Source organism: Juglans regia, chromosome 3 (assembly GCF_001411555.2).
Source record: "Juglans regia cultivar Chandler chromosome 3, Walnut 2.0, whole genome shotgun sequence".
Taxonomy (NCBI): Eukaryota; Viridiplantae; Streptophyta; class Magnoliopsida; order Fagales; family Juglandaceae; genus Juglans; species Juglans regia.
Window position 1 is genome coordinate 31,863,066 of NC_049903.1, and position 27,857 is coordinate 31,890,922.

The window sequence follows — 27,857 nt, forward strand, 5'->3', positions numbered from 1 at the left end:
CATATCATATCAAACTAGGTCATTTTATAAGAGTAATATTAGATGGAGGTTTAGGGTATGCAAGCTCTACACAAGCATTCTATTTGAAAAAAAGTAAAATCAACCCTTAAAAAAAAATTTTTTTTTCATAGGATCTCATATTTACCTATTTTGTTTAAAAAAGAATGTGCTGGACTTTTACATTCTACAACTGTACATATTATTTTTTATTTTGTCTACTCTTTATTAATCCAAATAACTTAAAATCCCCATGCCAAAATAAAAAAAAAATGGCTTAGTATTTTTACAATTTAAATTCATTTTTGTCTACTCTTTACTAATCCAAATAACCTAAATTGGGCCTAGTGTTTTAATTGAGCTTAAATATTAAAGTGGGCTTTTAAAATTAGAATCATTTCAAAATTTGACTCTTCTATTGGACTGAAGAATTAAAAAAGAAAAGCCTACTTTTAAAAACCCAACAATTAATTCAATTCAAAAAAACTCAACGTCGACCAAACCAACTGGACCGAACGTACGTAGAACCCTTTCGAGCGAAGGACTTGTTCATGCCTGTAAGATCCATGCCTTCATCTCAACTAAGGGAAGAGAGTGGAGGGATTCATGTGATCATGTCGGTATAACTTTGGATCAACCGCCACTAAACATAAAAACAACTTTTGATTGATCTACAAGAAAGATTTAAAAAATAATAATTTTATAAATTGAAATGCTTTAATTTAAGAGAACGGTTACGAACACAAAAAAATTATACAAAATAAACTTACAAACTGATGTGACTTCATGAAATTCATTAGATCTACTTTAAAATAAAAGTAACTTTACAATCTGACGGATCACATCAAGCTATATCAATTTGTGAGTTTACTTTTATGTAATTCTTTTATGACTAAAATATTTTTTATAATTTAATACATCATACTATAAAAGTTCTTAAAAATATAAAGTAAATTTGATATATAAATTTATTTTTACTTTGACACTTCCGTTTTGGATTTGGGACTTTCCACAAGACAAACCCAACCCTGCTACTGCACCACTCGTTATGTGTAATCCCTCTTCCCATTGGAGTCCAAAAGGAAACCACGATCACAAAACAAGCTGAGATAAGTGGGGCCCCACGTATCAGAAATGGTTACCAACCTCACAATCTCTCCCCTCACTGCGCAACACAATCCCTGCCTGCAGTCCCTTTTCCTGGAAGAGAGAAAAAATCTGTGTAGAGAAAATCAAACGAAAGAAAAAGAAGCCATGGGTTCAGTAGCAGCAGCTGCAGCAACAAGAACACCATCCCATCTTCTATTTTCAAGCTCTCGTTCCCTCTCTCGTCTCTCTCTCTTTGACTCCAACACTACACTTCTCTCGTGTCGCAATAACATTAATCTTAGTAGGAGTAAGAAACATGTTTCTCCCGGGGTCCGATGCATGGCAGTGCGGACAGCTGACGCGGAGACAAAGAAGAAGGGTGGGTTTGAGATTCAAACGCTGACCAACTGGCTGCTGAAGCAAGAACAGGCGGGCGTGATTGACGCCGAGCTCACTATTGTATTGTCGAGTATTTCCATGGCGTGTAAGCAGATTGCTTCTTTGGTGCAGAGAGCTAGCATTGCCAACATGACTGGAGTGCAGGGTGCTGTCAATGTTCAAGGCGAGGACCAGAAAAAACTTGACGTTATCTCTAATGAGGTTTGTAGCAGCTATACACCCTGTTCTTTAGTGTTACTACGTACTAGGAAGAGGAAAAAGCTTTGCAAAATAGACAATAATTTTAACGAACCTGAGCAGTTGTATAGGAGATAATTAATAACTATCAAGACCAGTGTCATGATGTTGCTAGCCTTCCTTCACTTCAACTCAACAAAGATTAATGAAATAATTCAGATGAACATTAATTTGGCTTTGCAGTTCATTGTGTGTTAGGATCAAGGTTCCTGCATATAAAGTGGACCATATAGTATTTTGGTGCTCTTCGTAGGGCTAATTTTATGTGTTTATCTTTCTCCCGCTGCACTCAAGTTTGGATAAGAAATTGAAGTGATGTTTTTCCGAATTCGTTCATATTATCAATTCGTGTTTGGTAGTGATTGATGGCTACCACTCCAGTACTCTGTACCAGCAAACGAGTTCGATCATTTTATGAATAAATGACAGGTTTTCTCCAATTGCCTGAGATCAAGTGGACGAACGGGAATCATAGCATCAGAGGAAGAGGACGTGCCCGTAGCAGTGGAAGAAAGTTACTCGGGCAATTATATTGTTGTATTTGACCCTCTTGATGGTTCTTCCAACATTGATGCAGCAGTTTCCACTGGCTCTATCTTTGGAATATACAGCCCAAATGATGAGTGCCTCGCAGACATTGGTGACGATGCTACTGTAATTCCAATTCCTTCTCCTCATTTAATCCCGAAACATTGTTGTTTTTTCCCTTTCTCAAACACTCCAAATCGTTTGTACATGGCATTTGGCAGCTTGGCAATGTGGAACAGAAGTGTGTGGTGAGCGTGTGCCAACCAGGAAGCAACCTCCTTGCCGCTGGATATTGCATGTATTCAAGCTCCATAATCTTTGTGCTCACAATTGGAAATGGGGTGTTTGCATTCACCTTGGACCCAATGTATGGGGAATTTGTGTTAACTCAAGAGAATATCCAGATACCCAAATCAGGAAAGATCTATTCATTCAATGAAGGGAACTATCAGCTTTGGGATGACAAATTGAAGAAGTATATTGATGATCTCAAGGACCCAGGTCCTAGTGGGAAGCCCTATTCTGCTCGGTACATCGGTAGCTTAGTCGGTGACTTCCACCGGACGCTGCTGTACGGTGGAATTTACGGGTATCCTAGAGACAAGAAGAGCAAGAATGGGAAGCTGAGGCTTTTGTATGAATGTGCACCAATGAGCTTTATAGTGGAGCAAGCTGGTGGGAAAGGATCAGATGGCCATCAGAGAGTACTCGACATTATACCAACTGAGGTGAGTACAAATTTGTAAAAACCTTGAGCTTGTGCAGGTACCTGGCTTATTTGATAACTGTGATTCTATTTCTGATTCCCTTAATTTCTTGCACAGATCCATCAACGTGTTCCGCTATACATTGGAAGCGTGGAGGAAGTGGAGAAATTGGAGAAGTATTTAGCTTGATTAACATGTCATAGAAAAGAGTAATTTTGTTTGTGAAGATTATCTTTCATGCAAGAAATACTCCAAATCGGAATTATAAAGAAAGCAAAAAAAAAAAAAAGAACTCTGTATTTTTTCTCCTTGTTGAATTCTTTTGTTAAGACAGCAACAAAGAGTCGTGTATGTAGGATTCAAACCAGCGTTTAAGCAAGCTTGTGAAGAAAAGGGGTACAGAATATTTTCAACAATATGATTCAAATCCAATTTTCGAACCTGAGAATGGCTTTTAGTCTTTTAGTGCGCATCACGAACGCATAAAAACAAAGACACTTGAGATGCAGCTGCACAGTCTGAGATCAACTGGATGTTGAAGTGATTAGCTCGTGTGTTCCATCCTTTATGCAGAGAAATGGTGGAATTTCATGCAGTTTTATAAACAACATTTTTGCCTAGATTAACATACCAAATAAGATATCATGTCATTAGCAACCTGTTTGAACTGCCATCAGACTCCAAATCAATCTGTAATGAGCTGACACAATTTTAACCAAGAAGAACAAATGTTCTGGCTGGGAAATGACCCATCCAAAGAAGCAGAGCCTTAATTTCTATGGGAGTAGCTATCCTTTCAACGAAGGAAATTAAGATAACTACAAAGATGCCAGAATCAGAAAAAATATATCATTCAATGAAGATAATTATGACCTACGGAATGGAAAACTGAAGAAATACCCCCACCCACCTCAGGTAGCCACGCTTCAATGGTAAGCCCTATTCTGGTCGTTACATAGAATGCCTCAATCCTCGGAATGCTGCTTTGTGGTGGTATCCCTGAGAACATGGACAGCAAAAATGGGGGAACCTGAGGTGTGATATTCTTACAAGTTAAAAGAGTGTAAGTGATGTATGAGATCTCATATTATTTGAGAAAGCGAAGTTCTTGCTCTTTATAATGATTCTAATAGTATAAGAAATACAAAACAATATAGAGAAATTCACTATGTGCTTGAGCAAAACGATGGAGAATGATTGAAAATAATTGTATTCATACTCCTTGTTAAAATGTTTGTACAAGGAATCAAGTTATATAACCTTACAAGTATTTCACTACTTAAAAGAATCTTCTATTTGTATACACTAGCTAACAATCTCTAAAAAAAAAAAAAAGGAAAGAACCCAGTTGTACACAAAAAAAAAAAAAAATCACCCACCAAAAGATTACTCTCTTGTTTCTTCTAGAAAATTCTTCTTTCCTCTTTGCTGAACTGCTATCAGATGCTGATGTAGCTCATGTTGACTGTGCTGCTGACTCTCCAACTCAGCAGTTTCATTGACTTTTAATAGCCCCCGGCAAAATGTAGAGTAGATATCTACTACTCCCATCTTGAGCATACATGAGTAAAAGCTTTGAGAATTCAAAGCTTTGGTAAGCATATCGGCTATCTGTGACTTGCTGGACACATGCTTAGTGCTAATGCTTCCATCTTGTAGTTTGTCTATAATTAGGTGGCAATCAAGCTTTATATGCTTGGTCCTTTCATGGAAGACTAGATTCGTGGCTATATACACAACAGATTTGTTGTCACAGTATAGAAAAGCAGCTTGAGGATGTGCTACCTGTAAGTCCTCAAACAAGTATCTGAGCCATGTTAATTCACAACACACATTAGCCATAGCTCTATATTCCGCCTTTGAAGAAGACCTAGAAACAACATGCTGCTTCTTTGATTTCCAAGACACAAATGAGATTCCAATCAAAACACAATATCTTGTCACGAATCTCCTGGTATCAGGACAAGTACCCCAACCCGAATCACTATAACCATGTAACTACAGCTTTGAATGTGTGGGATAAAACAACCCTTGGTCTGGAGCCTTTTTGATATATCATAGAACTTTGTATGCTGCATGTAGATGATGAACCCAAGGACTATCCATGAATTGACTTAATAACTGGACTGGATATGAAATATCAGGTCTAGTTATTGTTAAATACAGTAAACGACCAACTAACCTTCTGTAAAGCATTGGTTCTGGGAGCAATTCCCCTTCTTCTTTACTTAACCTCATATTTTGGTCCATAGGGATCCTAGTTGGTGTTGAGCCAATAGTCCCCGAGTCACTTAAAATATCAAGAGCATATTTCCTTTAGCATATATGAATACCATGCTTAGACCTGGCCACTTCAATCCCAAGAAAATACTTCAACTTACCCTGATCTTTGATTCTAAACTTGTCATGAAGAGAAGCTTTGAGATAATTAATGGTATCAATGTAATCATTAGCCACAATAATATCATCTAAATATACCCGAATAACTGTGAATGAGCTATTAGTACTCTTAGTGAACAAAATATAATCAGCTTTAGATTGAGTGTACCATTGCTCAATAATAAATTTGGAGAGCTTAGAATACCATTGGCGTAACGCTTGTTTCAATCCATATAAAATCTTCTTAAGTTTGCACACTTTCTTGCCATTACCATTAGAAAACCTAGGAGGAAGCTCTATATACACTTCTCCATCTAACTCACCATGCAAGAAAGCATTATTTACATCAAATTGGTAAAGATTCCATCCTTTTATTGCTGCTATAGCCAACAAAGTTCTAACAGTAACAAGTTTAGCCATGGGTGAGAATGTCTCATGGTAATTGAGACCTTCTTGTTGGGTGTACCCATTTTATACTAGCCTTGCTTTAAATCTCTTCACACTCTCATCATCATTAAACTTAATTTTATACACCCACTTAAACCCAATTGCTTCCTTATCAGGAGGCAAATCAACTAAAACCTAAGTGTCATTAAGTTCAAGAGCCTCAATCTCAGCTCTCATGGTTGTGCCCCATTCAGGAGAATCTTTAGCTTCTTGGTAATTTTTAGGCTTAGATTGGGAAGTAATGGAAACAACAAAAGCTTTGTCTGGAGTGAACAACTTTTCATAAGAAATACTATCACTAAGAGGGAAAGCATTACCTGAGGAATTATGGCCCTTTTGCTTTTCCAACACTTGAGATGGGTGAAGAGAGATTGTCTATTGACATATAAAGTCTTGCAAGTGTGATGGTGCTCTTCGAATCCTCACTAATCTGCAAGTTAAATGAGTGACAAGTGTGGTATTTGATATAAGGTCATGGGTAGGAAGATTTTGAAGGTTACATTTGGTTAAACTTGAACAAAGGTTTCTGGAATTTCTCCTTCAGAGATTGTAGTTTGAGAATTTGCCTCAATTTCTATTGGAGGTAGATGTGATAGGTTCTGTAAAACTGGTATGAAATTGTGTGAAATTGACATTGCTTTGGTCTGGTTGGGTATGGATGTTAGTGAGAGTCCCATTTTTTTAAGGAAAAACAATTTCATAGAAAACTACATTCCTAGAGACAAATATTTTATTGGTTTCAACATCCAACAGAGTGTATCCTTTGATCCCAAACGGATAGCCTATAAACACACCCCTTTTTGCTCTAGGATCAAACTTGTGCCTTCCATTGACAATGATTGTAGCAAAAGCTAAACAACCAAAAACCTTAAGGTGGATATAATTCGATTTCTTGTTGAATAGAACTTGATAAGGGCTTTTGTTATTTATTATGGGTGAAGGTGTCCTGTTTATGAGATAGACAACAGTTAGAATACAAAGGTTCCAATATTTTAAGGGAATACCACTTTGAAATCTCAAGGCCCTGGCAGTGTTTAAAATATACTAATGTTTTCTCTCAATAACATTTTGTTGGGGTGTCTCAACACAAGTTCTTTGCTGTATGATGCCCTTGTCAAGGTAAAAATCTCTTATATTGAACTACCCCCCCCCCCCCAAAATTGTCACTTTGAACGATCATTACTTTGGTTTTAAACTGTGTTTCTACCATAGCACAAAAACTTTGAATAGTGGTAGTGGCATCAGATTTGAATTTTAGCATATAGGCCCAAGTGCACCTACTAAAAGCATCTACAATAGTCAAGAAATATCGAGAACCATCACTGCCAATCTCATTGCAAGGACCCCAAATGTGTAGTATTTCGAAGCATTTTTTTGTTTTGTGTGTACTTATAGGGAAAGACAATTTGTGAAGTTTAGCTAAAGGACATATGGAGCAAAGTTTGTCTAGATGATTTGGAAACCTGAACACTACCATCTATATTAAAAGCAGAATAAGAAGAGTGTCATAGTCTACAATGTCAAATGTCAAAGTTTTGATCATTGTTGATGACTGATGCAGGAACAGGAACTGAAGGCAGAATGTTTAGTTTGGTCAAGACATCTGATAAGGCTGAAGAAAAGACCTCCTCTCTTAGCATATGGTATAGCCCCTGCTTGACTTCGCCCATGCCAATCGTTTTCAAAATTGAAAGGTCTTGGATGTAACAAAGATGAGAAAAGAAAATCAGGCAACAATAAAGCATTTAAGTTACTTTCTTGGCAGAAATCAAGTTGAAAGAAAAACTAGGAACACATAGAACATCATGAAGGATTAAAGAATCTATGATTTTCACTGTCCCTATATGAGTACCAGGTGCTACATCACCATTAGGTAGAGCAACATAATAGGATACTTGGGATTGAATTGAAGAAAACAATGAAGAAGAACAGATCATGTGATCTGTCGCCCCTGTATCAATAATCGAAGGTATATCTAAAATATTTGAAGACTAAGAATTAAAAACAAATAAACATGATGATGAACCAGAAACTTCATGGATATTTCCATTCGAAGAGGAAAAAGCAACAATACTCTAAACATTATTGGTCAAGGGAGTCAATTGTGAGAAATTTGTGGTTGGTTTGAGCATGTCGTTGCAAAGCAACCGATGCTCCATGAGGGGCTCGTTTGGATCTATTGGCTTACATGAGCTCCCATCTATGAAGCCGAGCTTATTTTTGATTCGTAATGCTCTCTTCATCGATCGAGCCCATGAGTAATAGTTACTGGCATCCAAGCAATGAGTAACAAGCATGGCGCCAATGCCATCGTTGCTTCCAATAAAGTATGAGCTGTTTGGATGACAAGGGTCATGAATGCGGTCTAGGTTTTTGTTTGGGTTTGAGTTTTGGTTTTGGTTTTTGTTGCCTGAGTTGGGATATTCCATAACCGAGCTCTGGTACCAAATAAGAAATACAAAACAATGTAGAAAAATTCACTTAGTGCTTGAGCAAAACGATGGGGAAGGATTGAAAAGAATTGTAATCATCCTCCTACAAGGAACAAGCTTTATATAACCTTACAAGTATTTCACTACTTACAGAATCTTCTATCCGTATACACTAGCTAACAACCTCTAAAAAAAAAAAAAAAAGTAAAGAACCTAGCTGTACAAAAGGATAAAAAAAATTCATCCACCGGAAGATTCCTCTCTTGTTTCTTCTAGAAAATTCTTCTTCCCTCTTTGCTGAGTTGCTATTAGATGCTTATGTAGCTCATGCTGACTGTGCTGCATTTGAAGTATGACCCAAACGTGACTTGGGCAGCTTGCACCAATGAGACATGTAGCAGAGCAAGCTAGAGGTGTAGCAACAGATGGTCACCAAAGAATACTTGACATCAAAACTTCTTTGAACAAAAGACACGTCTTCCAACCACATCTGACATTGACTTTGTTTCTCTGTCAGATTCACCAAAGTATACCAATTTTCATTGGAAACACTGATACAGTAGAGAAATTGCAAGCATACTTTGTTTGATCCTAGATATCTTTAATTTGTATTCTGTCTATTCTTCTGAACGTGTTTAAGCATTTCTGTACATTTGAACAGATAGGAAGGAAAAAGATTAGGGACATTTGATTAGGGATCCAACATTCCTACTGATTTCTTAGCAGCAACCTCCATAAAAATGTACGGTTATAGACAAGAAGTACAACACCCAGTAAAGCAGAGAACAAAGACATATCACCGCTTAGTTTCCCAGGTCTTCAACTAAACAAAAAGATGGGACGCCAACAAGAAGAAATTTACACATGGAATGAATGAGAACAGTGATACATGCACGGAAACTTGTACGAAACAGAAATACAAGGGCAAGTTTTTGCTACTGTTCATGTAGTTGTTCACTTAATATCTATAATTTCTGATCGTTTCAAGAGGATAGGTTAATGGTGTGCCAAGAAAAGAGAGCTTCTGGTGGTGATTGTTCAAAGATATAACAATCTAGGGGCAAAATCGTCGCGTAGAAGGAGATTTTTTTTTTTTTTTTGGTTGCAATTTATAAGAAAAATTCTATTTGTAAGTCTGTAAAACATATATTTCATGCATGTCGATGATGTGATGTTCACATCTACTTATAAATAGAAATACTCAATTTACAAACACCAAATCTTGAAACATTACTACTGAAGTTAAAAGAGTGGTTAAAGAAGATGGAACCAATCCATCCCAAATCAATTCATTATTGGTGGCACTTGATCCCATCAATAATAAAAGAGTAGAATCTAATCTACCTTTTTCCAGGTGGGAGACATTATCAATTTGGTTTTTAACAGCAGTTCTTTTCACCCCCCCCTTTTGGTGAAAGAGACTGGATTTTTCTTATCTTACTTTTTTTTTTTTTTCTACTCTACATTAAAAAGAATAAAATTACAAGATGTAAGAAATAGGAAGATATCCACCCAATTAAATAGATCAAGTGAAAAGTCCACCCAATATTGTAACTGGGTTCAACACCCTGTGAGGACACTGATTTAATTTATAGTTAAGACAGTAACATACAACGTTTGCAGCATGCACATGATAGGCATGAGCTCTGAGTTTCCTTTGCTTCTTGACAACGATTTCATTTTGGTTCTTAATGACAGGGAGAATTTCCAGCAATTGCAGTCCTCAGGTTGGCCCTCCTCCTCATGCTGTTTACGCACAGTGGCATGGATTCAATCCAATTTTTTTTTTTTTGTTAATTCCTGCTTCAATTAATGTTTGAAATTTTGATGAAAAACAGGTTGGGGGGGCCCTTCTGGATGGTACTTACTGTATAACATGCTTCGCTTGTGAAAATCTTCAGGGCACCAAAGCAATAAGAAAGTTGGGTTGGCCAGCACAATTTTTAAAGGTGGTTGTCTTTGAAGTTGACAGAACAATCCTGCTGTTGTCTTTGGCACTGCAACGCTTGTGACATCTCCACTCTCTTTTGTTTTTATTTGTTAACCATCCTAGAGCTTAGCTTCTAAGAAATAGGATCTCTTTAATCATTTTATATTATATTGATAAATTAAATAATCAAAATATTCTATATTTTATACAAAAATACTATCAATTTCGCTTAAAATGACATGAATTTTTGTTTCTTTCATCAACTATTCATATCACACATCCCATATTTATAATTTTTATACGATGTAATATGTTTTTCATAAGGTACAGAGATATTTTTCATAGAACGTGAAATATGAAATGGTGAATAGTAACTGATAAGAAGAATTTTTCTTACTTTAAATGCCCAATTTTAGTATGAATATACACACCAGTAGCATCAGATATTATGGTCCACTATATAAGTTGTGACAATTTTATTTTCAATCTCCGGATGATGATGAGTTGGCTTTGATGGCTGATGGCTCTCTCTGGTTGGAAGAAGCATATTCTGGATAAGGTCCTTTTCCCTGATAATGTCCAGTAAGTGGGATATTAAACAATCTCACTTTCTTGATTCTAATCAAAAATAAAATCTTACTTTCTTGACTGAACTTCTCTTAGGTGACTGACAGATGATAGTTCAGACACTTGTGGGTTTAATTGTATATTACCATATATAATACTTAATTGGTTGGTCTTGTCTACATTGTATAAATAAATGAAAAACAAACATATATATATATATATATAAATTCTTCTCATCAACCACTATTGATCATTCTCACTCTATATTCTATGAAAAATACTTTTACATTCTATGAAAAACATCCATACATTTTAAAAAAATTATAAGTGTAGAGTGTGAAAGTGAATAGTATCTGATATATATAATTTTTTCAGATAAATATTGCCTCATTTATCAAAACTTGGCGAATATTAAAGTAAAAGCATCATGTGTACAGATGCTTCCTCAATTTTCTATAAAGATGTTTTTAATATATTAGAGAGTTCACCCTTTTCCAAGCTCATATAGGCTTATTTATTTATATTTGGGTCAATGGCTTGAGGATATTACTACCACTCCACCAGCTCCCATGTGCGGAACTGCTGATGGAGGGTTTTCTTAAGGTTCAAAATGTTAACAAGTGTGTGATAGACCAGCTCAAGAGCCTAGTGGTCCATGCTCAAATATTTACTGCTCAAACTAGTGGAACTTATACACGAAGTTGTTGTGGTTTTAAAGGTTTTGGTATGCTAAGATAAGTAATGTTAGATATAGTCATGGAGTGCATAAAGTGTTACGTAACTTTTTTGAAAAAGAGTGTGATCTATTATTAAAAAATTAATTTTTTTTTATGTAAATCTCGTATTTACTTATTCTTTTTTAAAAGGATTGCGCGACGCTTGCGCACTCCACACTGTAAGTATCATTTCTCATTTATTAAAGAAAAGTTTAACTTACACAGGAATGAGGTATTAAAATAAAATATAAAAATAATTAAGTTTACCTATTGCTATCGTTTTCAGATTTTAAAATAGGATAATGTTAGGGTGAACATCAAATTTGCACTCCAAATATCCACTCAGTGCAAATGATTTTTTTTTTATTTTTTTCATTTTCTTTTAAACATTTTTTAAACATCCTTAACTATTAAAAAAATTAAAAAAAAATCACTAATAATCGATTCCGTAACCATTAAGTAAAAAAAGTTGAAAAATATGAGTAGACACATTTAAAAATTATATTAGCATTTTTCATTAAAATAAGTAGTGATTTAACAAAGTCCAACTATCAATAGTTAAAATAATGTCCTACAAGTACCAACCACCTTTTTTATTTGGACAATTTTACATCCCACTTACATCCTCTGAAAAGATAATGTGTTATTATTGTCCATCAATTTTTGAAGAATTTTTCTTTAAAAAAATATAGGATGATTAGGTATGGATTGAGAAGGGCTCTCAATCTATTTTATTTTATCATTATAATTTTTATATAAAATATAATAAATAAATAATTTTTTTTAATTTTAAAATAATAATAATATTAAAAAATAATATTTTATTCAATTTTCATCTCAACTTATCTCATCTCAATTCACTATTTAAACCTAACCTCAAGAGTGACAAAAGTACCACATATTATATGATGTGATAAAAATGAGATTCAGCCTGCGTTTAGATGTTAAGCTGAGTTGAGTTCTCTATAAATAGTAATGAGTTGAGATGGTAAAGTGGATTCTGTGAGATCTACCTAAAATGAGTTTAAATATGTTTGAATGTTAATATGAGTTTAGATGTATTTATAGGAAGTTGAAAAAAGTTATAGATCTTATGTATAAAGAAATTTTGAATTGAGATGAATTAAGTGATTTGAGAGTTGAATGTTTAGATGTTAGAATATGTATAAATCTAAATCGAACTCCGTTGAACTGAGTATAGTCTAACAATCAAACATACGTATCATTACTCTTTTTTATTGATTCCATTCCCAACTTCTTTTCCAGGAAAAAAACAAAACAAAATCAAAGAATATGCAACCAGATAGATGATGGATCATGGAGGAGTAGAAGATGAAGAAACAAGTTGACACTTTGTTTTTTTTGTCAAAAAACATTGAAGGAGACCGACCAGTACAGTTGGCATACCAAGACGACAAAAGTGCACGCGCATTTTAGTTTTTAACTGAAAAGAGTTTTGCTAAAGTAGGCACAACTGACAGCGCACAACCGCACCCTTCTCTTGCGTCGTTGGTGCGCAACCTATGCAATGGTCCCTCTACAAGGGGAGTCTCTTTAGGATTTTTTTCCCCTTTTTTTTTTTTATCTATTAAATACATAAATATCGATTCAAAAATATCCGTAAATGTTAGTAAATATTATATTATTGAATTAATAAATTATAAAAATATTTATATAAAAAAATTGTAGAATTCTTTCTATTTAAAATGAATATAATCTTTATTTATTGTAGAATATGGGTGTCTTGGTCATGTCACTTGTAAATCTAATACTATTATTAGAAACATGATGCCTAAAGTATTTTTGCTTTCCATATAAATGCAATTGAAATGAAATCGATATCCTTTTTGCATTTTAAATGTGAGAGAAATATTATTTATCAATATTTTAACCGTATTTTGTTAATATAGTATCAAATAATTCAATGATAAGTAAAAGATAATAAATAGTTTTTTAATTAATTAATATCATATTGAAAGAATGATGGTAAAGAAATAACTAATATCTTTTTTAAAATCTTATAGAAGACGTTTAAGCATAAAAGCTGGTTTTATGCTAAAATGCAAAAGAGCATGTTGTTGACACGTGAAGGAGGTTACACTTATAGTCAAGTTGTCTTTGATCAAGGTCACCATAGGACTCCACTTTGGATAACTTTTGTATCTAAAGCTTTAATAAGATCTCTTGACTCACCACATGAGTTTTGGTAATTTGCATTTTTACCATTTCAATCAAATCAAGGAACAAGAGAAGTGTTAAGTCTATAAAAACAAAAAAATCATACTCATAACTTTTTACAAATTGACTCGGTTTAATATGAAATGTTAAACTTATTTAATAAAAAAATTATAATCTAATACATCATATCAAATTATATTAATTTATAAAGATCTTTTTATACACCAAACATTTTCTAATAGAATAAAATGCACCTCAAAGAACTATTAACTCATGTGCAAAAGCTTAAAATGCTAGGGATTTAACGTTGTGTTTAGTTCTTTGACCGAACTTAGATTTAAGGCTACGTTTGGTTTTTTGACCGAACTTAGATTTAAGATTGCGTTCGATTCAGATTTAGATGTCTTCTAATATTCAAACACCAAACTCTCAAATCACTAAATTCATCTCAACTCAAAATTTCTTTACACGTGAGACCCACAACATTTTTTAACTCAACACCTCTTTACACACGCGACCCATAATTTTTTTCAATTTCTCATAAATACATCTAAATTTATCTTAAAATCTAAACATATCTAAATTCAACTTAGTCAGACCTCATATAACTCACTCTATTATCTTAACTCATTACTATTCATAAAAAATTCAACTCAACTCATCTCAACTCAATTTATCATCCAACCGCAACTTAAATATCCATCAACCTAAAACTTCATAATGTCAAGCGTCACAAGCCAATAGTCTTTTTTAAAACCGTAGGGGGAGGAATGAGAATACAGAAAGTACATGGACCAAAGTTGTAAATTTATCTAACTACGAGTGCACAAATGCAAAAATATGTCCTTTATCAGATTCCCACAGGCAGCAACCACTCAAAGAAAGCAAGTCAGTGTTTTTAGCAGAAACGAGTAAACGTATTTAATTTTCACAACCTCCGAGCCTACCCCCCCCCCCATTATTCTTTACTTTCCTCCTCTGCTTTCCGTTCTCAAACCCTAGAAAAAAATTCACTTTCAGATGCAAATGTGTTCACCCCACAAACCCTAGAAACCCACCATTCCACGCAACACCAAAGATTCAGCAAAGACCCACTTCACCGATGGCCGCACTACCCATTTCCAGGCTTCTCACTGTATTAACTCTCTTCATTTTCTTCCTCAAATCCTTAGCTGCAGACGAAGATTCTCATTTCTCATTCACACGGTTCCAGAACGATCCAAAAAACGAATCCAAAATCACTCTGTATGGGGCTGCAAAAGTTGTTGATGGCGGCTCTGCGATTCAACTAACTGATCGGGTGAGTTCGAGTGCTGGACGAGTCATGTACAAGAACCCCATTAAACTTGTCGGAGGTGAGTCTAGAAGTTTCGTTTCTTTTTCGACTTACTTCTCGTTCTCGATGTCTACGGGCAATGGTGATGGTTTAGATTTCCTTATGGTTCCAAATGGCTTCAATGTTAGCCAGTTTGGTAATAGTTCATATGGACTTTCTCTAGGATCTGGGAAAAGCAATTTTAAGGTTGTTTCTGTTAAGTTTAATACGTTAAGGGACAGTAATGATGGTTTGCTGAAGAATCATGCACGAATAGGTGTGGGTAGTGTTGTATCAGAGAAATTGAGCAATGCGTCGGCTTATAATTTGGCTCGCAGTAGTGGAAAAATCCATGCTTGGATAGATTACGAAGCGAGTTCAAAGCGGTTAGAGGTTAGGTTGGGCCAAGATGGTAGCTCTAGGCCTTCTAGTCCGTTGCTCTCATATCGAATTGCTCTGTCCAAGGTGTGGGAGGATGAAGAAGTGTTTGTGGGCTTTAGCTCCTCAACTGGGAATTCTTCTGATTCATGTTTTCTGCATTCCTGGAGTTTTAAGATCAGGCATGTTCCGAATTGGATGCATTCGGAGCCATTGGATCCCAAGGCATTTGCTAAAAGTACCAAAACTTTGGAAGCCGAAAAGCGAAGAGATTGTCTCTCAAGAGTACTGGCTGCAATGATATTCGGTGCTGCCTGTGGAGCTTTGGCGGCATTCACTGTGTTGTATTTGTGGACAGTCTTTGGCCATAGGCGTCCGGTGGTGCCGGAGGAGTTTGCTATGCAGCCCATTGGTTGCGAGTACAAGAAAGTCAAAGTAGTTGTAGATAAAGCAATCGAAGGTGGCAAGTAGGAGTTTGTGGTGTTCAATTGAATGTTGTGTTGTAAATCAGTGTCTTTTCTACTTTTATCTTCACGTTTTATTGTTTTGTTGTAATTTGGTGATCAATTGTCAAAATGTAGTTCTGTTACATATTGTTCAATCTGGGAAGCACTGAATGTGCTTTGAACAGATAATTGAAATATTGTAGGTTTTAACCCCCATGGTTGGCATGACTCCTTTGATACTATGAGCCACTTGCATAGGAAAATATTATATATTCCTTCATCCCACTATAATCCGATTCTGAATGTGGTGCTATCTATGAACCCTTGTTCAATCTCTTTTGTTTTCTCAGATGGGATGAGTTAAGATAAAAATTAAAAATTAAATAAAATATTATTAAAATATATTTTTTTAATATTATTATGAAATTTAAAAAAATTAAATTTTTTATTTTATTTTGTATTGGAATTTAAAAAAATTGTAATTATTAAATAAAATGAAATAAATTGAGAATAATTGTGAAAACAAACTAGGTTTAGGGGCAATTGGCGTAAGATGGATATGAGATAAGAGCCTAGTATATAACATAACTCGATTGTATAAAATTACACTCGACACCCGGTGAACCAACCCAACAAAAAAACGAGGATGCCTCTTGCGACCAGATTTGTTCTATAAAGCCATACTTCGGTTCATGGCTTTTCTTGCACTCTGAAGTCTTCCAAAACTTTTGATTGACAATACCCATAACGGTAGCAGTGCGAGCAGCGGATCAGTCTTGGTTGGTTTGTGTTCCCCATGTTTAGGCCCTGCTGGTGAAGCAATATAATCAGGCTGGGTTTGGTTTGCAAGCCATTTAAATCATTATAAACAGTTACGAGATCTTAACAATGGTTTTCCACATTGCGTCTTTTGTATTTCCCAGTAGTAAGCATAGCTTTGAGAACGAAGTGGTAACAGAGGCACCAGCTGCAAGTAATCAAAGGCTAAACATCAAATTGTAAATCTATTATTACCGAGGCCACTGCCTGCCTTAACAGTAGTATGTATTTAGCCTTCAAGGTGAATCTTTTGATGATAAGAAGTGCTGCTAAGTTTAGCTTTGGCAACAGGCAACATAATAAGGCCTGATTTGGATAGCAAGAGTCTTTCATCCCATCCCATTTTATCTCAATATTCAAAGACCACAAACCTTTGAAAAACACTTTTTCAAAAGTTTGGATAACATTTGAGCTTTTGAAACTTCGTTTGTCCAATGTTTTTGTTGAGATTACAGATGATGGTACAAGGAGCACTTCTAGTTAAGATTCAAGAAGATCTTGACATTGGCTAGTTTCTGATAAACAGAAAACTTAGAAATGGTTGGTAGATTGGTGGAATCATACTGTATACTCTCACAATTAAACTGCCTTGCCCCTCAACCAGAGTTATATGAAATGTCTCCAGAAAAGAGAGGAATGGGAGGGGGGGTATTGTGCAAAATGGAACATTGTGGATATGGATGTAATGAAATGTGTAAATGGAGGGAGGGTCTGGCAATTCATTGTCATGCCCATTGCTCTCTGCAAATCTGAAACACTGCAGTCTACAAACAAGTATGCGCAAAATAAACTCCCGCAAAGGAAGTTGGAGAAATGAACAACATGCGATAATAGCTAGGCGAATATAACAGAGAAGTAGCATTAATACATCGATAGAGAAGTTTATGTCAATGAACAACATATGATCGAACAGAATCACATGAAATGCCTCAAAGTACACAAGGAAGAACCCAAAAACAAGAAACAAACTTGAAGATTCGACATTAAAATATGGCCTACAGCTATCCGGAATAGCCTCAATGGCAACCGGAAGTTGCAGCAGGTCGCATTCAAAACTAACAGCATTACATGTCTTGAGCTTCTTCTTCCTCGTATTGCTCCTCATACTCATCCTCATCGGCGGTGGCATCTTGGTACTGCTGATACTCGGAAACCAGATCGTTCATGTTGCTCTCCGCCTCGGTGAACTCCATCTCATCCATACCTTCCCCTGTGTACCAGTGCAAGAAGGCCTTTCTCCTGAACATGGCCGTGAACTGCTCGCTCACACGGCGGAACATTTCCTGGATCGAAGTGGAATTCCCGATGAATGTCGAAGCCATCTTCAGCCCTGTTGGTGGAATGTCACAAACGGTGGATTTCACATTGTTGGGAATCCATTCCACGAAGTATGAGGAATTCTTGTTCTGAACATTGATCATTTGTTCATCCACTTCCTTGGTGCTCATTTTGCCACGGAACATGGCTGAGGCCGTGAGATAGCGGCCGTGTCGTGGGTCAGCGGCGCACATCATGTTCTTTGCATCCCACATTTGCTGGGTGAGCTCAGGCACAGTCAAGGCTCTGTACTGCTGGGAACCTCGGGATGTCAAAGGGGCGAAACCCACCATGAAAAAGTGGAGCCTAGGGAAGGGGATTAAATTAACGGCGAGCTTTCTAAGGTCGGAGTTCAGCTGACCAGGGAATCTCAAACAACATGTGACCCCAGACATGGTAGCAGAAATCAAATGGTTCAGATCTCCAACTGATCGAACAAAAACAAGACAATCAGTAACCCGAAAGGCATAGATCTCTCACACAAGATGCACAAACGGGAAAGGCCAGTTAACTTACAGCTTGGGGTTGTGAGCTTGAGGGTGCGGAAGCAAATATCGTAAAGAGCTTCGTTGTCAAGAACCATGCACTCATCTGCATTTTCGACGAGCTGGTGGACGGACAGGGTGGCGTTGTAAGGCTCAACAACGGTGTCGGAGACCTTTGGGGATGGGAAGACGGAGAAGGTGAGCATCATTCGGTCTGGGTATTCCTCTCTGATTTTCGAGATCAAAAGGGTACCCATACCAGATCCAGTTCCTCCTCCTAGAGAATGACACACCTGAAACCCTGCAAAACGATAAACACCGTAATCAACAAATATATAAAAGCGAAGAAATTGATAAGAGAGATCAGATCTGGGAAGCACAAACCTTGCAAACAATCACAGTTCTCTGCCTCTTTACGGACCACATCGAGCACGGAATCGATGAGCTCTGCGCCTTCGGTGTAGTGACCCTTGGCCCAATTGTTTCCGGCGCCAGATTGACCGAAAACGAAATTGTCCGGCCTGAAGATCTGGCCGTAGGGACCGGTCCTGATGCTGTCCATGGTACCAGGCTCCAGATCCATGAGAACAGCGCGAGGGACATACCTGCCACAGCTAGCCTCATTGTAGTAAACGTTAATCCTTTCCAACTGAAGCTCAGAATCACCCTGGTATCTCCCCGTCGGGTCAATGCCGTGCTCAGCACACACCACTTCCCAGAACTTGGCACCGATCTGGTTGCCGCACTGCCCACCTTGGATGTGAAGGATCTCACGCATCTTCGCTTGAAGTCGGGAAAGAAGAAAGCGAAACAGAGAGAAAAATAGAGCGAGGGAGGAGGAGAGCGTGGGCAGAGAAATGAAAAGAAATGAATGATGCGTGGGGACGAAGGGAGCTTTCTTTATAGAAAGATAAGATCTTTAACGGTTCAATTCACAGGAGTATTATTGCTGAGTGATGTTGATGGGGTTTTGTGCAGATTTTTCAAATTTTTTTTAAATTTAGGGTACAGCTACTGACCTACCAGCGAAGCTTTCCTTAATTAATGGCTTTTTCCTGCAAATTTAGGGAAAACGACAGAGTGAGGCTCCTAAACATAGCGCTGGCTTGGCATCATCATCATCAGTAATCACCACAAACACACTCCTTCTAAATTTGAAATTTGAAATTTAAAAAACAAATAAATAGGGTAAAATATTTCTAGATCTCATCTACCCTTCCCACGCCTATCATATCATTATCATTATCATTATCTTTCCAACTCATCCCTCTGTCGGTGCCAGATATTTTAAAATTTTAATAATGAGAAATAGTTTTCACAGATGTTATTAAATAGGGGTGTAAATTAGTAGGGTTTAACTAAGCCAGCGGTGATTATGTTGGTTTTAAGTTAATCTAAATACTAATCAAGTTCAGTACTGTTATCATATTAGATTTTAAGTTTTTTCTAATTACATAATTGTATGCCTGTATATATATATAATGATTTTATTCATAAAAATTAAAATAATAATAATATTATATACCACATTTTTATTTTACTATATAAGATATGATATATTTATTATTATTAAATAATAAAAAATTATTTAATAATAATAAATATGTCACATATTATATAATTAGATGAAAATAAAATAATAAAATAATATATAAAATCTTTCTTATTCCAAAAAGTGATAATACCATAAAATAATAAAGATATGTAGTACTGGTGTGCAGTCCATTTTGACTGCTGGACATGTTCATTAGTAAAAATTTTATTATTTATTTATTTTTTAATGTTTTTTTAACATATTCAAATATTTTTAAAAAATAAAAAATATATTAATATATTAATAGTCTCTTTTTTAATTAATAAATAAATAAATAATTAAAAAAAGAATTAAATGCATTAGTAGCATTATTCATTTTTTTTTATATGTTTGTGAAAGTATTGCGTTTTTGTGTTTTTCATTTAATTTATTTAATTTTTATGAATAAGGTTTCATCACATCAATGGAGGTGACAATAGAAGGGTTCCCCCTTGTGGACTCTGGTCCCCTAGTTTGTAATCCTATATTGATTACGGTGGGTTGCAATGCATGTGGTAAAGGCACTTTCATAACATATTCAATCGGTAAGGATGTATGTGCATGTGAAGCCCTAATTATCACACACAAAGAGACAATGACAATGTGTATGCACGTGAAGAGGCACATGTATATGCAGAAACATAAAACCCTGCGACAACCTTGACCTCTCCACACGTATTCTACATTCAAAATTCTCAACTCATGTGGCACCATTTTCTTTCCGACACACTCCCCAACTTTACTTCAGGCCTCGTTTGTTTTTCAAAAATATCTCATCTCATCTCATCTCACCTCATCATTACAACTTTCTCAAATCCCCACACAAAATAAAATAAACAATTCAACTTTTTCAAATTCCAAAACAACAATAATATTAAAAAATATATTCTAACAATATTTTATTCAACTTTTTAACTTTAATCTCAACTCATCTCATCTCATCTCATCTCATCTCATCTCTGAAAACAAACGAGCCCTCAGTCTCTTAAATTGGCACATGTGATGGTCAGATTATGCCTTCAGTGCACTCCCACCAACTTTCAGTTTTTAAAAAAAAATAGTAAATATAAAATTTATATAAAAAAAACTAATTTTTTAATATTAAATTTTTTTTTTTTTTAAATCGATTGCGTAACACTGATACACTTTACGATTATACGTAACAGAAATTGAAATTGATTCATCTTTCTTGGTTGCATTGAAATCAAATTCAGGTCATTAGATTATGAGAGCGTTGTGTCCCATATGCAGGAATATTGAGCAACACAATTGCATTCACAGCCTAACTCTCCCTTTTCAAATACAGTCTCATTGATTCTCCCTTTTCCACTCAAGGAGAATCCCTTCCAATTACCAACCATTTCTGCTGAGAGAGAGAGAGAGAGGTAAATCCTACATACAACACAGTCATTCCAACCTAACTCTTGAATATCATATAGTCGAAATCATTTCAACAACAGAAAGAACCAAAACCCACCGACTTTGTTAAATTGCTTGGTTTGATGTTTCCGAAATCATATTCTACAAAGAATTTAAGGTTGTATTTAGATGTTGAGTTGAGCTCAATTGAATCGAATTTTTTTATGAATAATAGTGAGTTGAGTAGTGAAGGGAGTTATATGAGACCCATTTAAAATGAGTTTAAAATGTGTTTGATTATTAAGATGAGTTTAGTACTTTTAATAGAAAATTGAAAAATATTATGAATTTGTGAGTCTCATGTATAAAGAAATTTTAAATTGAAAAAGATTGTAGGTCTCACGTATAAGAAAGTTTTGAGTTGGGATGAACTTAGTAATTTGAGAGTTAAATATTTAGATGTTAGAATTAACTTAAAATTAGATTGACATCAACTGAACTCGATTGAATTTGAAAACCAAACACAGCCTAAAATGATATATAATGGGAATAATGGATCCCAGTATGTTATGATTATCTTCAATTCCATTAAGGAAATTACAGAAAGATAACGCAGTTTTCTAACAAACATCATTGATCCATTGGAGACACTCCAAAAAAGGATCTACCTACTCTCACTCTTACCTAAAACATATTTCAAAATCCAAGCCATTGACTGAATATACAATCAATGGTTCTCCAGATACTCATGTTTCATAAAATCCAACTAAGATCAAATACAACTGATTAAGATTTATAGAAATTATAAGATGGAACAAAAGGCCATCAAGATTGCTAGGCTTCATATTGGACATCAAGATGAAAAGCTAGAAACCAGATGCAAACGTTCATTTTGTGTATCCAGCTAAAACAAAGTGCAGGGATAAACTCAACATAGAGATGGTTGATGTTTAATTCATGAATACTCAGGAAACATTCTCTCTCCTTTTATCATGTATCAGAGCTGCTAGACTAGCAGTCTCTTTGATCTTCTCTTTTATTTTATTTTTCTCCTTTTCTGCATCATGGCAGCTGAGAGCTCGACAGCACCTCCAACAGATTTCCTTATTTTTGTCATGTTATTTCTTCAAAAACCTCACGGGAACTGTGGGTTTCTCTAGATTCCATGTGCAGCTTCTGGATTTAGGTTGATAATGTTCAATTCAGCACATCTAGATTAGGCAGCAGGCAAATTAATGCTTGCACAGCAGAAGCCTCAGTACTAGTGCAACAGAAATTAGAGTAAATTAACATTTTTTTTGTTCAATTCTTTTTCCCCTGGTTCGGAGTTTTTTCATTTCAGCTAAATGACAAAGATGCAAGCTTTTTTCTACAGCTTTCTCTGCAACGGACTTTTGCACGAAATCATTACCAATTTAACAAAATATAATCATAAATGATTAGACCAAAGAGATCGAAAATAATATGTTTTTACTATGAGGGAAGAAAAAATGAGGACCTTTTCGGACTAGATCGTTGATCCATCAAAGATAATTCAAATATTAAAAGCCATAAAATCTGAAAAAAGAATAAAGGGATTTTGAAGAGAAGAATAAAAATGTAGAGCATGTGTTTGAGGAAAGGTCTGCAAGACCTATTTCTGTTGAAAAGAATTTATAAGTATACAAAAGCTACTTTTACAATAGTCTAGAGGACTTACTTATACAAGCTACTTAAAATGAAGTTGAATTTTATTTGTACAGAATTCTATTGTAATTTTGTAACTAATCTTAGGACCACAGGTATCAATTCTGTTAGTGCAAAGGAAGTCCAGATGCTTCTAGAATTCCATTGCAAGATTCCTTTTGAGGTGATGAGTCAATTGCCTTAATAGTCCCCCGCAATCCAAGCTCAGCAGGACGAATGGTAATATTGGATTGTAAATGTGCAAATTGAGCTGCTGCTAATGGCTTGGTAAAAATATCTACAAGTTGATATTTACTTGACAGAAAAGAAACTTGAAGAGATTTAGATGTCACACGTTCTCGAACAAAATGATAATCAAGTTTTACATGTTTAGTACGAGCATGCATAATGGGATTAAGAGTTAAATAAGTAGCACCCAGATGATCACACCATAAAGTTGAAGAATCTTTGAGAAACAGTCCAAGTTCTTGTAAAAGAGATTATAGCCAAACAATCCGTATTTGCAACTACTTTGTATCCGGCCTTAGTGGAGGACCGTGCAACCGTAGGTTGTTTCTTAGAGCACCAAGAGAGAATGTGAGAACCAAAATAAATACAAAACCCACCCATGGAATAACGCAGAATAGGTTGTTTCAGTTCATCAGGGCAACCCACCCAATCTTCATTGGAGAAGGCCGACAGTGTTAATGAAGAAGATGAACTAAAATAAAGGCCAAAATGTTGTGTATTATCTAAGTAACATATTATTCTTTTAACGGTCTACCAGTGGGGCAGTCGTGGATAGTGCATGAACTAAAAAACTTTATTGACAGTGAAAGAGATATTTGGTCTTGTGAAAGCCAGATATTGAAAGCTGCCCACTACATTGCGATACAGCTGAAGGTCCTTAAAAGAGGATCCTTCGAGTGCAGTGAGCCGAGCCATCGAAGACATAAGAGTTGCAATTGGTTTAGATTTGTGTATATTTGTACGCAACAATAAATCTGTGATGCATTTGGACTGGGAAATAGACACACCCGTGGCATTTCTAGTGACCTTTATACCTAGAAAGTAGTGTAAAGGACCAAGGTCCTTCACAGGTAAATAGGACCCAAGAGTAGCAATAAAATCAATGAAGAGTAATTTATTTGAACCAGTGACAACAATGTCATCAACATATACTAAAACATTGATGCAATTAGAACCAACAATTTGAATAAACAACAATGAGTCAAATTTAGAGCAATGGAAACCAATGATCTATGCTCTCCATAGAAGGTAGTTGTTGATGGAAAGCTTGAGAGTGACGAAATGGGAGGCAGGTGTGGCTATAGAGGTGTTGAGGGGTGGTGGGGAAGAAAGTGATGATGTTTTTGAGTTTTGACTGCTGGAATCCATTTTGTATTGAGGAGGAGGAAGAAGCGTGGGCTTTATTGGCTCTAAGATACCATATTGAAGAGAAGAATAAAAATGCAGAGCATGTATTTGAGGAAATGTGTGAAAGAGTTATTTCTATTGAAAATAATTTACAAGTATATGAAAGCTACTTTTACAATAGTTCAGTGGACTTATTTATACAAGCTACTCAAAACGAAGATGAATTTCATTTGTACAGAATTCTATTGTAATTTCGTAACTAATCTTGGGACCACCAATATCAATTCTGTCAGTGTATAGGGTGTCCAGATGCTTCCAGAATTCTATTACAAGATTCCTTTTGAGGTGATGAGTCATCTACCTTAATAAGAGAGAACATAATATCAAGACAAAAAAAAAACCCTTTTCATTTCGTTAGATTTTATGAAAGAAGAGCATCTCAAAGAGATCTTTCCCCATAAATTTGATCTTCACTATAAATCAAAGTGCAAAAAATAACAATAAATCAAAGTGCAAAAAATAACGATGGGATAAACTCATCACCAATGCTTAGAAAATAGAAAACCACATAAACGATCACAGGTCCGAACATGAAAAACAAAAAATCTCTAACAAGACAAGTACTCATATGCAAAAAACAAAAACAAAAAAAAAACCCTTAAAAAGTGAAAGACGAAGATCAAATAATGTACCTCAGTATTTTCTTCAACCTAGGACATGAATTAAGTCATACAAGGTTTGGAAAAAAAGCACATAGCAAGCTACATAAAGAGTGTGTTCTGCACTTCACATATCAATTTAAAATTTTAGAGTAAATAGAGGAGAAACAGTGAAAGTCAATCGAGAAGACGAACTAGTTTGGTTATTGAGAATACCGTATTCTTATAATATTTCATTATTATTTTTTATTTTATTATTATTTTACTTATTTGTCATTATTATTTACTACATGTCATCTTATCTCACTATCCAAACAGAAACTTATTAAATAAAAATGATAGCATTCCATTTATTGAAAATTGAATAAAAGAGATTTTACCAATTGGAGGTAAATTCATATTCGGATTCGAAACTAAGATTTAATACATGTTAAATCATTTGAATATAATTTAAAAGAGATTGAGCAACTATCCTTAATAGTTAATGGTCTGTCTATACTGGAGAAATAATTTGTATAAGTTCTAAATAAACAAGTCTTATATAAATTCTTGTAAAAAAATGTACTCCAATTAAAAAAAGTATAAAAAACTATTTTTTATTAGTGAGACTTACATTTTTACAAAAAACTTATATGAAACTTGTCTATTTTAAACTTGTATCTAATATTACTTATATTTGAACTTGTGTGTATTTGCAATGACAACCCAACAATGATCTCCTTAAGTGGACATTAATGTGAGTCGTAATGTTATTGGTATAGTTAATGCAATGTTCACACTATTTTCCTCTATCACATGATAATTTGACACTTCACAATAGTCCTTTCATATTAATGGTAAATGTCATCGTCCTCCCTCTCAGATGTAGGCTACATTTGAATGTTAAGTTGAGTTGAGTTAAACTTAATTTTTTATAAATAGTAGTGAGTTGAAATGGTGGAATAAGTTATGTGAGACTCACCTAAGATAAATCTAAATGTATTTGAATGTTAAGATAATTTAGATATAGAAAAGTTGTAAAACATATGGATTGATGGAAACAAGGCTACTTCTTTAATTATGCTTATCAGTTGTGGATTCCATGAAATTTAAAATTGAATTGCATTCAGGGAAGGTTAAAACGTTTGTTTGGATGTTGCATGAAGTCTAAAAATGAATTGTACTTGGATACTTCCAACATCCAAACGGGCCCTAAGATCTACTTCTACCGACATTTTTATGGCCTTCCTCCCACGTACCTCATCTTAACTTTGGTCACATAATATGCTAGTTGGCTTGTTCGTTGTGACCTTGCTCTCCTCGGATTATTAGCCATATGCCCTTTTGAGCTCAAAACTATAATCGGGCTTGGCCCAATTTTCAATAGATCTGCATAATGAAAAATTTTAGAGAAAATATTTTTTTAGTAATTTTATATAAATAAATTCATAAATTGAAAGGATTTGATGTGATATTTTTAATTATAAAAATTATTTTTATTATAAATAGATCTGATATATCACATGAAATCATATTAATTTGTAAATTTATTTTAATCAAATCTTTTTATAGCTATAACACTTTTCAAAATTATATATACTTCACTTTTATCTAATTTTTATTAAAAAAATGTTAGTATGTCACATGAATTTATCCCATCATTTGACCTCTCATGTATTTAATTTTTTTTGCTTCATGATTAAATAAGTGACTTTTAATATATTGATGTATTTTTTCTTTTTTTAAAAATATTTAAAGATATTTAAAAACTACAAAAAAATAAAATGTGAAATTTGTACTAGTGGGCACGCCCATCGATCAAAGCTAGGCGGCACACTAGCATCACTCTTTTAATTATACTACGACGAGACGTTATTGTTTTTAACTTTTGAATTTTTATTTAAAAAAACAATGATTTAAGGGTGATAAAATATTATATTTTACATAATACTATAACAATGAGATGAGAATTAGGTATAATTACATTACTACTAAATTATATAATGCAGAGCTTTACTTCTATCAATTGCATGCAAGGGCATTGGCAGTAGTGTATGCATATGTAAATACAAATACATATTTACATAATAAGTATATTTTTTTTTACTGTATTGGATTAGCTATATGCAAATATTTAGCTTACTATGAATATTATCATTGGATATTTACAGATCTACTATTCACCATTCATCCTTTATTTTATTACTTTTTTGTGTATATTTACATATTTACTATTCAGCCTTCATGCAATTGGTGTATATATATAAATTTTATGTAGTGGGTTTTAATTATAAAATATATATAAAAAAAATTAATTTTAAGAAACAAATTAATAATAATAATAAATAATAGTTTATTATTATTTTAGCTTAAATATACATAATTCAAAGTGAAAGTTTTTCTTGAAAAAAAATGCTTGGGATCCCGCTGGTAGCTCCTGCTGGATACTGCTAAGCTTTTTTTTTTAATAATTAGGTAAGTATTTTTTAATAATGTTGTAATTTTTTTAAAAAATATTAAAAAATATTAAAAAAATACCTGTAAAAAAATAAAAAAATAAAAATACACAAAATCGACTAGCGGTAGCTCCAGCTACCAGCGGTGGCCGTAGAGCCATCCTTTCTTGGATGGCAAAAATAATCTTCAAACCATGTGATTTTTCATTTATACGAGACACCAATGGAATGCTCTTAGTAGAACTCTTGGTATGTGAGAGCCGAGGGTTATCTGTCAACGAGAGCTTAGTACATGGAGGTCGTGGACAAATATAATCCACAAATATCCCCAAGTTCCAGCCACTCGTTCAATTCCAAAATTCCATAGCCTATACTAAACCTCCTCTCCAAGTTAAGATCTATATATACGAAGACAAAATAGAC

The 27,857-nt window shown here is 34.7% G+C and overlaps 3 protein-coding genes and 1 non-coding gene across 4 annotated transcripts; 2 read left to right on the forward strand and 2 right to left on the reverse strand.

Moving 5' to 3' along the window:
- The first annotated feature begins 1,070 nt into the window (after positions 1-1,070).
- Positions 1,071-3,324, forward strand: LOC109002962 (fructose-1,6-bisphosphatase, chloroplastic). The gene is made up of 4 exons (XM_018980896.2): positions 1,071-1,686; positions 2,152-2,376; positions 2,472-2,978; positions 3,075-3,324. Exons 1-4 carry the CDS (start codon positions 1,132-1,134, stop codon positions 3,144-3,146), a joined length of 1,359 nt encoding a protein of 452 aa, XP_018836441.2. The 5' UTR covers positions 1,071-1,131; the 3' UTR covers positions 3,147-3,324.
- Positions 3,325-14,485: 11,161 nt separating this feature from the next.
- On the forward strand, positions 14,486-15,959 carry LOC109002964 (L-type lectin-domain containing receptor kinase S.4-like). Its single transcript, XM_018980899.2, has one exon. It carries the CDS (start codon positions 14,709-14,711, stop codon positions 15,768-15,770), a length of 1,062 nt encoding a protein of 353 aa, XP_018836444.1. The 5' UTR covers positions 14,486-14,708; the 3' UTR covers positions 15,771-15,959.
- Positions 15,960-17,378: 1,419 nt separating this feature from the next.
- On the reverse strand, positions 17,379-19,667 carry LOC109002963 (tubulin beta chain-like). Its single transcript, XM_018980897.2, has 3 exons — positions 18,751-19,667; positions 18,398-18,667; positions 17,379-18,308 (listed from the first exon to the last, which is right to left on the reverse strand). Exons 1-3 carry the CDS (start codon positions 19,142-19,144, stop codon positions 17,629-17,631), a joined length of 1,344 nt encoding a protein of 447 aa, XP_018836442.1. The 5' UTR covers positions 19,145-19,667; the 3' UTR covers positions 17,379-17,628.
- Positions 19,668-21,849: 2,182 nt separating this feature from the next.
- Positions 21,850-21,941, reverse strand: LOC118348076. The gene has a single exon (XR_004801222.1). It is a non-coding gene; the product is annotated as a small nucleolar RNA snoR27 (small nucleolar RNA).
- Between the last annotated feature and the right edge of the window lie 5,916 nt (positions 21,942-27,857).

What these genes read in the sequence shown, in the direction of transcription:
- LOC109002963 (XM_018980897.2), bottom strand. Translation starts at nt 19,144, where the DNA reads ATGCGTGAGATCCTTCACATCCAAGGTGGGCAGTGCGGCAACCAGATC. An exon ending in GAACTGTGATTGTTTGCAAG is followed by an intron (nt 18,668 to 18,750) that starts GTTTGTGCTTCC and finishes ATCGTTTTGCAG; the next exon opens with GGTTTCAGGTGTGTCATTCT. An exon ending in CAAGCTCACAACCCCAAGCT is followed by an intron (nt 18,309 to 18,397) that starts GTAAGTTAACTG and finishes TTGTTCGATCAG; the next exon opens with TTGGAGATCTGAACCATTTG.
- LOC109002964 (XM_018980899.2), top strand. Translation starts at nt 14,709, where the DNA reads ATGGCCGCACTACCCATTTCCAGGCTTCTCACTGTATTAACTCTCTTC.
- LOC109002962 (XM_018980896.2), top strand. Translation starts at nt 1,132, where the DNA reads ATGGTTACCAACCTCACAATCTCTCCCCTCACTGCGCAACACAATCCC. An exon ending in TTGACGTTATCTCTAATGAG is followed by an intron (nt 1,687 to 2,151) that starts GTTTGTAGCAGC and finishes AATAAATGACAG; the next exon opens with GTTTTCTCCAATTGCCTGAG. An exon ending in ACATTGGTGACGATGCTACT is followed by an intron (nt 2,377 to 2,471) that starts GTAATTCCAATT and finishes GGCATTTGGCAG; the next exon opens with CTTGGCAATGTGGAACAGAA.